General features: G+C 44.5%; 1 protein-coding gene across 1 annotated transcript in view; it reads left to right on the top strand.

The window, feature by feature from the left end:
• LOC128942950 (serine/threonine-protein kinase PAK 2-like) overlaps positions 1-12,951 on the top strand; it is a 73,779-nt gene that overhangs the window by 54,448 nt on the left and 6,380 nt on the right. The window contains 1 exon segment of the mRNA XM_054285686.1: positions 8,759-8,782. Within this exon segment, the coding sequence (XP_054141661.1) occupies positions 8,759-8,782 (24 nt within the window).

The following is a 12,951-nucleotide window of genomic DNA, read 5'->3' as shown; positions in this document are numbered from 1 at the left end:
GAGCAGCATTGCCGCGGGAGCCGGCGGGCCCCAGACGCTGAGAAAACGTGTCCTACTACAATGGAACTGTGGCTGACCGATGCGGAGTGGTTGTGGAAAGCAGCACAGCCCCAGGGAGTGGGGGAATCTTGGAAAACAGAGAGCATCCAGGGGCTGCCCAAGCCGAGGACACCAACGATGTCCAGAGAGCTGGCGGCTGTTGGGAAGGATGAAAGTTTGACAAGAAAGTCACACAGACATGCATGCTTAGCAGAAAGATTTTTAAATGTAGAGTCTGATGAAGGAATAGAGATGGAAGCAAGTTTTGATATAGAAGAAAACAATTGCTGAGCCAGTCTTACTGGATAACCAAGGAGGCAAAGGGTATGTTAGTTAGAAGGGGCTTTTATGACTTGGAGCAAAGTCTGAGAAACTCACCTCAAACAAGGAGATGTTTTTACCAAGCAGAAAGATAGCACAGGCAAACAAGTAAGCAAAACTGCAGGTAGAAAAAAGGTCTCAGAATTTCCCACTGCAAGAAAACTGAAAAACAACTCCTAGCTTAAACTGTAATGTACTAACTTTTAGTGATTGGAGAACAGTAACATGAATATAGTAATTATAGTAGTTATGATAGGCTGTAGATAATAGTTAAGGTATAGATTGGTTATACTGTATTAATATGCTAAGCAAAGAAAAGTACATAATGCAATGGAACCAAAATCAAAGGGTCTCCAGGCCTGCCTGCAGCTGGAGCTGACAGCTGTAGGCACAGGCTCTGTCACCCATGACCCTGGATTGCTGTAATCTCTTGGATGGAATAAACTGCATTTTGGAGAGCCGCCTGGAGTCCCACATCCCTCAGGTGGTGCTGATTGCACAATCCAGACACATGGAGAGTTGAGGGCCCCCACAGCTCTGGCAGCTGACTCAGGTGGGCACACCATGCCGCCCTGCTCTGGGGGAGCAGAGCACGTGGTGGGCACTTCTGCCCCTCTGGGTACACCACACCATGCAGCTGCTCCGAGCCCTCCGGGTTGAAGGGCAATTCCGCAGCCATTGCACCCTGCCACGTGGCTGCTGAGATCGACCCCGCCATTGGCACCGGGTCCCCCGCACTTCCCATCACCATGGAAAGCGAGTAGGCTGGCTCCAAAGTCACACCTCTGTGAAGCCTCGCCGTGTCTGCACCGGGAGCGGCCCTGCCCCCGAGCCTTCCTCCAAGGACGGATCTGAGAGGAGCTGCAGACACCAAACCCAGAAGCAGAGTGTGGGAAAAGCCCCTGTGGAGGGCCCAACCAGCAAAAAACAGTGGAAAGGAGCATGCGAGGGTGTGGGGTCATGCCAGCAATAGCAACCAAGCCATCCTGAGAAGATGGTGCTGGCCACATGCCACAGCCATTTCACAGCAGCTAAGAGAGAGCCATTCTCTCACCAAGTGCAAGAGAAAGCCAGCATTTCCCTACTAACTTTTTCAAAACCTCACAACTACCTTAGCTCCTGAAAAATCAAGGCTCTCATGTTCCAAAAACTCTGATATAAACACACTGAAGGATTATCCTACAAAAGTTAGGAAAATGTACAACTGTTTGTAAAATATGCCTAAGAGTTCGTAGTAAAATACACATTATGGGTGTTTGCGATTGTTAGGACCAAAACCAATATGCCTATGATTTGGAAAATATTATATTTCTGTCTCAGGCAACTACTGCTGTGCATCAAGGAAGTCCAATTGTGTGTGTATTAAGAAGTGTTTTCTTAATACTCCTACTCATTATTATTGCCTTGTTTCAAGAAGGATTGTTAAGATCCAAGGGATATCCACTAAGACACAAAAAAAAAAAAAAAAATCTATTTATCATAGCCAAATTTTAGTTGCAAAGTTCTTTAACTGAAGTTCTGCCACTTGTCATCATTTTTGTCCTAGGTTGCAAGGTAATGTGTATATTCTATTTGCATCTGTTAGAGGTGTGTCTCTGTTATCTTCTGTTAATTGAGCAGTTTTCTTCCTCTCTTCCACAAACCAGTCCTCCCTCCAGGGAGACATCTGCTCTTAATGTGCCATTGAGTGCCACAGCATGACTGATAAAATTACATCATCCCACATTGTGAGAAGCTCTGCCCAGAGGGAGGAGCCAAACATTCCTAACTGGATAGAAGCTGAGATTTTGGGACACCAGGACAGCCTTTTCCACTGGATTCCCAGAGGAAGACCAGGCCCATCTACACCAGCACTGGATCTTCAGAGAAAGACCACACCCTTCTACAGGATCACTGCTTCAACAGAACCATATCTGCCTCTCCAGGAGGATGGCAACCACCATTTCAATTGGATTGCTACCAATCCCCTGATCAACAGGGTGTCTGTTGGAATGTTGGAGGACACCAGACAGATGAAGGACTTTGGACCTGGTTAACATCAGAGATTCGATAACGCGATGCCTTTGCAAAAGCAAACAGAACTTTGAAAATTAGACCTAGATTGCAAGAAGATGAAATCAAACCGATTTACTGGAAAAAGAAAATCCCATTAAACTCTGCAAGCAAGAGATGTTGACATATGCATAACTTTGTATATGTGATTTTAACCCAATCATTGTAGTACGCATTACTAGTCTCCCTGAAATAGTATATAAGCACTTGTATCCCACAATAAAATTGGATTCTGATCACCGAGGCAGTCTTTCCCATCTCTCTCCATCCCTGACAAGTGTAGGTTGTATCCTGACTCTGTCAGTGTTGTTTCCTATTACTGCATTGTTTACTTTACTTTTCTTTTCTTCCCTAATAAAGAACTGTTATTCCATATCTTTGCCTGAGAGGCCCCCTTAATTTCAAAATGATAACAATTCAAAGGGAAGGGGTTTACATTGTCCATTTCAGGGGAGGCTCCTGCCTTCCTTAGCAGACACCTGTCTCTTCAAACCAAGACACTTTTTTAAAGTTAAAAGTCATCTGTTAAATGACTAACAAAATTTTGTATGCAAAATAATGTACTTTGGAGGATCACCTCACCAATCATTAGCTGTAAACGTAAGGCAGAAATCCATTGTTAAGGGGCCAAGGATTTCTAATTCTTGGGGCTCAGATACTGCTTTGGGAAGTTCTTTGGCCCAAATGTTCCTATGCAATACAGGATTGCTCCCATTGTCAATTTCACCAGACTTACAACAATGAAACCAACAATTGAAACATTTATAAATAGCATCCAATAAGAGTTTGCAGATCCCGCTGAAGAAAAGGGAACATCAGGCATGAGGCATGATCCCTCTGTTTCACTCACATCTGCCTACTTGCTTCTACAGCCTTGAACTCGTCAACACATTCTTGGCTGCGATATGGTTTGACCTTTTTGGCTGGGACCCACTTAATTCCTGCACCTGTAGAGACAGAAGCATACCCTTTTCCCCAATGGATTAATCAGAAAGGACCTTCAGTGGGTCCTTTCCCAGGGTTTCTAATTAAAATGGGGATTTTCTTTCAGTTTTGCCTGTGTGTTATTGGAAAAATGCCTAAATATTTGTGGATTGTGTTCTGACACAGAGCTGTTTAAGCAATTAGAAACACATAAAGCTTTGTTCCACCTCATCTGTGGTGTGACCACTACTCTCCCTTCTGTTGATCTAGAATGTGTTTTAATGTCTGATGTGCCCTCTCAACAATTGCTTGACTTGTGGGAGAGTTAGGAACACCAAGGATGGGATGAACATCACAATCTTTAAAAATGTGGCCAATTTTTGAGCTGTATATGCAGCATCATTGTCAGTTTTTACTTCTTGGGGCACACCCCATGAAGCAAAATCTTGCAAAAAATGTTGACAGGCATGATTACCTGTTTCACCTGTGTGAAGAGAAGGAAAAACTGCACCAGAGAACTTGTCCACTGAACCATGAGTATTGTTAAATTTACCAAAGGAAGGCTATTTAGTGATATCCGTTTGCCATAAATGCAGGTTTTGTAAACACCGTGGGTTGGTCACTCTTTGAAGAAACAGGAAGGTGCACAAGCTGACATTCAGGGCAAGTACTAATGATAGTTTTATCTTGACTTTTGGAAATTTGAACATTCCCACAAGTGCTTGTGCATTTTGCTGAAAAAAGGCATGACTCAGTTTTGCTTGTTCCAAAATGTTTGGCAAAGTGTTTGAAATAACCATTGTCACTTTGTCTGCTCTGGCATTTCCTTCCACTAAAAATCCAGGAAGCGAAGAATGAGCCCTGATGTGAGAAACAAAATATGGATTAGTTCGTTATTGCAAAGTTGTATAAAGCCATGAAAGCCAATGATATCTAAGTGTCATTACTATCATTCTTTAGAACTGATCCTGCTATTCTTTTAACCACATTAGCAACATAAGCAGAATATGTTAATTAATCAAAAGGTTGTGGGAAGAGCTGAAAAGCCTGAACTACAGCAGCAAGTTCAGCAATCTGAGGAGATCCTTCTACTATTTGAATATCTGATTCCCAAGTTCTAGTTGTTTGGTTCAACCAACTTACGACCGATCTGTGACTTCTGCCAGATCCATCAGTGATTAGAATTATTGCCTTTAAAGGTTCTTTACTTAACATAGGTTTCTCTCTAAAACTCAATTTTACCTGAAATAATTTGTGAGCTGGGTAATCAACAGAAGAAATATCTGGAAAATTTAACCATGCTCATTGCAAATCATCCGAATTTTGCAGAATTTTGCATTTGCAATGCATTAGCATTACCCAGTCAAGATCATCTTTTTTCAGTGGTAAATAGAGAGCTCCAAATTCTTGACCTGCTAAACTTAACAATCTTGTTCTGGCCTTAATCACAATTTCTGCTATCATCTTTAAAACTGTGAAAATAATCTTTGGAAACCTGTAGGGAAGGCAAAACCCATTCTATTATCAACAAAAGATGTCTCTCAGAAGGGTCCCTTTGAAAAATGAGACCACAAAGCTGCATTTTTTTCTCCTAAAATTGCAAAAAAGAAAGGCTTTTCTGGAATACAGTGATGAGTTTGTCATCTTTGGAGAGCCTCCATGACCTTGTCACAGGCTGCACAAGCTTCAGGTGTTAGAACTCTGGGAGAATTGATGTCACAGCTTCCTCTCAGTAAATTGAAAAGTGGACCCAGTTCATTGTTGGTGATTCCCATACCAGGTGTGACCCAATAGATTTCTCCTAGAAGCTGTTGTAAATCTTGCAGGTTGGTGACACTGGTCTGGAGCTGTATCTTCTGTGGTGTTATTGTTTTTTCAGTCATCTTCCATCCCAGATCCTGCCAGGGTGGAACTTCTTGAATTTTGGGTATAGAAATTTTAAGTCCTACATGTTGGATTTCAGTAACAACACTAGGATGAGTTTGCTCCATCTCTGGCTGCATTGGAGCAGCAATGAGCAAATCATCCACGTAGTGTAGAATCATGGATCTTGGATACTTCTGTTGAACTGGAGACAAAACTTGTGTGACAAAATGTTGGCAAATTATAGGCGAATTCTTCATTTTTTGGGGCAATGATTTTCAGTGGTATCTCTGCCTGAGTTCTCTTTGATTGATGACTACAACTGAAAAGGCAAATCTTGGAGCATCATTGGGATGAAGTGGGATGTGGAAAAAACAATCCTTTAAATCAATGACAATGAGAGGCCAGTGTTTTGAGATCATTGATAAAGAAGGAAGTCCAGGTTAAATAGGTCCCATGTCTTCAATTGATCTTCATTGATCTTCTTCAGGTCATGAAAGAACCTCCAGGAGTCCAATATCTTCTTATGGATGATGAATACTGGTGACTATTTGTGGCTGTGATGTGGCCTTCTTGTAATTGCTCCTTTACCAATCTTTTAAGGCTATTTAATTTTTTCTCTGTTAAAGGCCATTGATCAATCCATATTGGATGATTGGTTTTCCAGGTCAGCTTTCAAGTGGCAGGTTTCGACGTGGTTTCCATCACAGTCCCACCTCCAGTTCTGTTCCCTCAGACAGGAGGGACAGGACATCTCTCCCCCAGACGATGAGAGGCTTCTGAAGAACAAAAGGATGCACCGTTGCTGTCTTTCCTTCAGGACCTGTAATGTTAATCATGGATGCACTTTGCAAACACACGGTAGCACCTCCAATCCCTGTGAGGGAACCTGCAGGAGCTACCAAATCCCAATTGCTGGGCCAAAACATGTGAGAAATTACAGTGACATCTGCACCAGTATCTGGCATGACTGTAATGTAAATTGTTTTACCACAGTCAGTCAGGCAGCAAGTCAATTTTGCTTGGTTGCGGTCCAAACATTGCATCCAAAAGATCTCAGGACTTGAGGTTCCAAATGGCGCAGACATCTTTGAATTCTCTGGAAAGTTGTTTTGCTTGGCTGTATTCATGGGTGAAAGAAGTACAATAGCAATAGGTGTTTTTGGTGGAGTCACCATTGGAACGTTTAATGCAATAGCTAAAATTACTAGCTCTTTGTTACAATTTATTGAAACAACAGCTGGAAGGCCTGAAAGTCTAAAAGTTTTGTTGCTAGCTTTGCCTAGAATCAACAGGTACTGTCTTTGTTGGAAAAAAACCTGGTAATTCCAGTAGAAATACTTTAATAACAGAAATTATTTAAAAGGTATATCGATTTTGAGGAGGCCAATGGCCAATTTGAACCTTGTACCTGAGGGTATTGAGCTGGGACCATTTGAGGGATGGTTGACTGAGGAGTAAATGACTGAGGTACCAATGCCATTTGACTGGGTACTTGACTGTAAGGAGGGACCACTACTTGTGTCGAGGTGCGGTGATAATCCATGCTCTTTTTTGAGTTTAACGACCAAGCTTTGCCATTGATGTCAAATTGAGAACGACAGTGCTTAGTAAGATGCTTCCCTTTCCCACATCAAGGGCAAATAGAAGGCTGTTTAGGTTGGATTGTTGTTGTAAGACAATCTCTTTTCATGTGTCCTGGTTTACCACAAGCAAAGCAACCAGACTTTTTATCAGAGTCCCAACTGTACAGGACCAACAGATTTTGCAAAAATTTTTATTTGTGCTTCAAGAGCCTTTTGAAAAGCCTTCAAGCTTTTCCATTTTTTGTCCCAAATTTTCTCCCCAAGTCTTTCCCAAATTATATCCCAATGTTTTTCCTACCTTTCCTTGAGATTCTGCAATCTGCTTTCCAAAAGCATTGATTTGCACATTAGCAAGATGTTGTGCAGAGATGAGTTTACTGCAAGCGGTTAGCATCTCTGTTACAGTTGGAGGCTGATCAGGTGAAGTTATAATTTTTTTACATTCTTCCTATAAGTTCTTTGATATCATGGTGAGAAAGAGTTTCCTATTGTGGATTTACATCATTATGACCATGTCTTACAGGTAAGGCAAGGAGTTGTTTATTTGAATCCAAATTTTTTTCTAAATTTTGAATAATATTAGACCAATTAAGTAGTTGCAATGGAAGGCTTACCGCTAATTCAGACTGTGTTTTGTTTTTTCCTTTCATCACTCCTGTATCTGATCCAGAAGAAGAAGAACAGGTAGTGTTGTCACAGCAATCAGCTGTCCCAAGAACTCTGCCAGGAAGCTCCAAGTTCTTGGCAGTAATGTCATCACAGCAACAAACTTTCCCAGGAGCCCTACCAGGAAGGGCTGGGGAGGAGGGCTCCAAGTTCTTGGTGAGAGGAAGAAAGCCAGAGCCTGCTAACTCATGTCTTCACTAAATTGGATCCTTTTAGATTCATACAAATTGGGCTGCTCTCCAGCTGTAGATCCTGAATTTGTGTTTGTAACTCTTTCCAATGGACTGTTACAGGTTCCACCCCGTATCCCTGCCCACAGGGATACAGCTGGAAAACTCTCAGGTCTGATCTGCAATCTCAGCATTCTTTCTCCCCCAGCCCAGCAGCGAATGAGACAGGCTTCAAGGCTTCTAAACAAACTGTGTCTCCACAGCAACTCTCCTGAGCTCTTCCACCTCCACCCCATCCACCTCTCTGGACAGAGCCCTCCCCTGCCGGCAGAGCCAAATCCAAAGCCCCCCCACCTGCTGTAATGGGAGGCTGGGGAGCCAAAAGTGGTGAAAATCCCAGAAGAGTGTTGGCAGAGGAATCTATATGAAAAGAGTCCTCTGAGCTGCAAAGCAAACTGCCTGCCTTAGCCCAATCCGAGGAGGTGACTTCCTGGGAAGGGGAAGCAGTGGCAGGAGTGACACTGCAGTCCCTCGGCCAGGCAGAGCGGATCCAGAGCCTCCCTTGGCAGACCCTGCCTGCACAACTTATGAACAAGATCCAGCCTCATTTTGTTCGGAAGAGGAGCAGGGCACAGGAACAGCAGCTCCTGTTCTGCAAATCTTCTTCAAATTCTCATCTCCTGGACCCGTTCAATTCCCAGCCTCCCCAGAACACATCCCCTGACCCCTCTGAGACAGTAGAGATCCATTCTGAATTAGGTGAAGAGTCTAGGAGAGGTGAAAAGTCTGTGAAGCCAAAGCTGAAGGAAAAATTGCATGCCGGAGACAGCGAGGAGGCAGAGAAAAGAAAACAGAAACGACCACGAGGTCAATTTGCCCCCGACCTAGGAATTCCTTTGATAAAGAAGAACTGGCAATAAATGTCACACGGAACTAATATGTACGAACCTATTGTGAAACTGTATGCATATGCATTTGGAAAGGGGATAAAAGGAGACCTGAGGTCTTCAGGGCCACGCATGCCTTTTGGGGAGGCTTGCGTCCAACGCGCATCGTAATACAGGCATGCCGGGCTTTACAACTTTTATAAAGTTGTGAGGTTTCTTCATTTCTCCGCAAAACAATCTGGCGAGCCAGGCAGGAGGAGGAGCGATACTTTCTGTCTCCGTCTCTGTCCCTGCAGTGGCAGGGGGGAACCGACGGACTCCTAGGCGCGCCCCAGGATTTTCCTGGAGGAGGCTCCGCTTGCCTCAGCTTGCCTCCTGCGAGGATAGACAAGGACCTGCTGGCTGCAGAGGAAGATATGGTATGTACTGAGGGGCCCCCGGGGGGGAAAGGAGAGCAAGGGAGTAAACCACCCAGAGACATCTGGGTTCAGCTGATGGAGCAGCTGTATTAGAGACGGGGTTCATCGTTCTGATAGAGCAGACCGCAAGCAGTTCTGGGGGTGAGCCGGGTGAACCCGTGTATGTGTGTATCAGGGTTCATTGTTCTGATGGGGCAGAGCTGAACCCGTGTGTGTTTTGTTTGTGTGTGCCTGTGTGAGTGGTGTCCGGACACTGTGTTGCGTTATGGTTAATGCATTGTGTGGTCAGTGCACTGTGTTTGTAATCGTGCAAGTGTATAAGTGTATGGTGTATAAAGGAGAGTAGATCTATAGCGCTCTACTGTGCGGGGGGGGAGCTCCTACCCGCGGCTGGAGAGGCTGAGTAAACGCTGGCTAGGGCTGGCTGGGGGGGCGGGGAGCGCCTGACAGAGAAAATAGAATAAACAGTGGAAACACATGGGTGAGGACGTTGATTGAGTAAAGGTGGTAAATTGTGGTGTAGATTGTGCACGCTTTCACCGTGGCTAGACGAACCCAAGGGGTTCCTCTGCCTCCGTGGTTTGGACTCGACCCTTGGGAGTTTGTGAACCCTGTGAATTATTGGATAGATAGAGGAGACGAACAAGTTCATTTAGAGGGGCTCTACCAGACTTCAGCTGGCACTCTAGTAAGTCAGGACTGGGAACAGCTTGCCGTAGAAGATTTAGAGCTCCCTGTTATAAATGGAATAGCCTGTCTTTACGGGAAATTTCGGGTAGCCTTCGGTGCATCAAGAGGCTGGCATGCTGCGTGGGTATTATTGCAGTGCAGAGTTTGTGAGAAACGCTGGTTTTGTTGTTCTAATAAGCATCAGGGCATGTGCCCCAAGTGTAGATTAGAGGTTTCTGATCAAGCTGATTCAGAGTCTAAGATCTTAAAACTTGTGTGTGGGAAATCACATCTGATACCTGCCACTTGGAGTGTGTGGGAGGAGGACTGGGAAGCTACTGTGAAGGTCTGTGAAAAGAAGTTTTGGTGGAATCGAGATAGGGCAAGAAGGAAATAATGGGAACTAACCAGAGCCAGGAAGTCCCACGGGCTAGCCCCTTAGGGTGCATCTTGGCCCACTGGAAGGAAGTCACCAGCAGGGGGGGCTCTGAGAACAAAAAAGATGTTAGAGGACAGAGCAAGGTGGCCACCCACTGGAATCCTAGACTATAATACTTTACTGCAGTTCATATTGTTTTTAAGACGGGAAGGTAAATGGGATGAGGTTTTGTATGCTGATATGTTTTTTGTTTTAAGAAATCACCAAGAGTGGCAAAAGGACTGTGGGATTAAATCACCCTCAGACCCACTGGTCTTGCCCTTGTAAAGGATAACAAGGCAAAGAGAGGGCAAATCAAACGCTGTTGTTCAGCATGCAGTATAGGACAACGGTGTATGATATCAGATAAGGTCTATCGTTCTGAGGAGCAAGAACGAGACACATTTGAGTGGGTGAAAGCTCCTCCCCGAAAGAAGGAGATTAGGGAGGATGAGGCTGAAACCAAGGATGAGGAGGAAGGGAACTTCCCCAAAAAGGAGGAGGACTCAGGTGGGGAAGGTGCATCCACTAGAACCCACCCCACCCGTGGGAGTCCAGTTGCGTCTAGAACCAGGAGGCAAGTAGTGCTACAGGCCCCTCCACAAGAGGCAGTGGGACCACAAGGGGGCAAATTAATGATTAAAGTGCCATTTACCACCCTCGATTTAGAGGCATGGGAAAGGGTTGCGAGGAATTATCATCTTGATCCAATACTCACTGCCAAACGCCTACGATATTTTATCAAACAACACAATCCAGACTGGGCTGACATCCAGCTACTACTAGATGCTTTCACTGAAACAGAGAAACAGCTGATCTTAAAGACAGCAGAGAATTTGGCAGAGGATTACTGCAAGGCCACACAGCTAGATGTAAAAGAACATTTCCCCCTCCAAGACCCAGAATGGGATCCTAATGTGTCAGCAGAGGTAAAGAAATTAGCAGAGTATCAAGAGTGGATGGCAACAGGGGTGGAAAGAGCTATTCCAAAAACCATAAACTGGTCTGCCTTATATTCCCTTAAGCAGGGGCCTTCTGAGACTCCATCTGAATTTCTAGAGCTTTTAAGGGATACTATGCGTCGTCATACATCATTAGATCTGGAGTCTGAGATAGGGATAAATCAACTAGTTAATTCATTTTTGGGGCAGTCTGCTGGAGATATCAGACGTAAACTTCAGAAAATTCGGGGACCAGACAGGAGGAATCTTGAAGTCTTTTTAGAGGAAGCCTGGAGGGTATTTAGTAACCGGGAGGAAGGATATAAACAAGGAATGAAAAGGTTGGTGGCAGTGGTACAGGAGGAAAGGCAGAGAAAATACAACCAGGGACCACCAAGACAAGGACCACCTCGGCTGGGCAGGAACCAGTGTGCAATCTGCAAAAGAATTGGTCACTGGAAAGATCAATACCCAGAACGGAGACAGGGTGACCAACAAATGGCTGCACACGTACAAAACAACATAAGAGGACCGGGGCATTCTGCCCCAGCGGATCCACTGGTTATAACAATGAGGCTGGGGGAAGAAGGGAAAAGGGTGGAATTCTTGGTTGATACGGGAGCTACATATTCAGTCCTAAATAAAGCTTTAGTACCTGTGGAAAATGATTATGTTGTAGTTCAGGGGGCAACTGGCCAGTCGGAAAGGGCATATTTTTGTAAACCTTTGAGGTATAAATTGGGAAAACAATGGGTTTTTCATAAATTCTTGTACATGCCTAATTCACCAAAGGCACTTTTAGGCAGAGATTTATTGGAACAAATACAAGCAACCATTACATTCAAAAATGGGGAAATTACTCTGGAGGTGAATGATCAAAAGTACATAGAGGTATTAAGTTTAACCCTAACAGCTATTGGAATTGAGGAAGAAATTGATGAAGAAATACTAGGTCAGGTATTTCCTGGGGTGTGGGCCTCTGATGTACTGGGGAGGGCAAAAAATGCCCCCCCCCCCCCCCCCATACTAATTAAGCTCAAGGAGGGAACGCAACCAGTGATAATCAAGCAATACCCCCTAAAGAAAGAGGATAGGGAAGGAATCAGCCCAATAATTGAAAATTTTCTGCAGTTAGGATTACTGAAAGAATGTCAATCTGATTTTAATTCTCCTATTTTACCTGTTCGGAAATCTGATGGGTCATACCGGATAGTACAGGATTTGAGGGCTGTCAATAAAATAAGAGAAGATTTGTATCCGGTGGTAGCCAATCCATACACTTTATTAACTTGCCTAACACCTGAGCTAACCTGGTTTACTGTTTTAGATCTAAAGGATGCCTTCTTTTGCCTCCCCATCCATGAAGCCAGCCAGAAAATTTTTGCATTTGAATGGGAAAGCCCTAAAAGTGGGTGCAAAACCAAGCTCACATGGACCAGACCACCCCAAGGATGGAAAAATTCCCCTACTCTGTTTGGAGAGCAACTTGCAAAAGATCTGGAGTCCTGGGAAGCTCCACAGGAAGAAAGAAGGCTTTTGCAGTATGTGGATGATCTTCTAGTGGCCACTCGGACCAGGGAAGCATGTGTGGCCTGGGTGGTAAGCCTTTTGAATTTCCTAGGACTCCAAGGATACAGAGTATCAAAGAAAAAGGCACAGGTAGTGAAACAGAAAGTTGTCTACCTGGGGTACGAGCTGAGTGCTGGGCCACAGACTTTAGGGCAGGCTCGCAAGGAGGCCATATGCCAAACCCCAAAACCCCAGACAATAAAAGAACTCCGAACCTTCTTAGGCATGGCAGGATGGTGCCGGCTGTGGGTTTATAATTATGGACTGCTTGTCAGACCCCTCTATGCTCTTATTGCCAATGGAAGCAGAGATCTCCAGTGGACAAAAGAAGCCACACGGGCCTTTCACCAGCTAAAGAATGCTCCCATGTCAGCTCCAGCTTTGGGACTTCCAGATGTAAGTAAACCATTCTTCCTATTTTCCCATG

This window comes from Melozone crissalis, unplaced genomic scaffold (assembly GCF_028551555.1).
Source record: "Melozone crissalis strain CALT ecotype California unplaced genomic scaffold, PUWL_Pcris_2 ptg000005l_1, whole genome shotgun sequence".
Classification (NCBI taxonomy): Eukaryota; Metazoa; Chordata; class Aves; order Passeriformes; family Passerellidae; genus Melozone; species Melozone crissalis.
The sequence above is the reverse complement of the archived record's forward strand: the minus strand, read 5'-3'. Positions and strand labels throughout refer to the sequence as shown.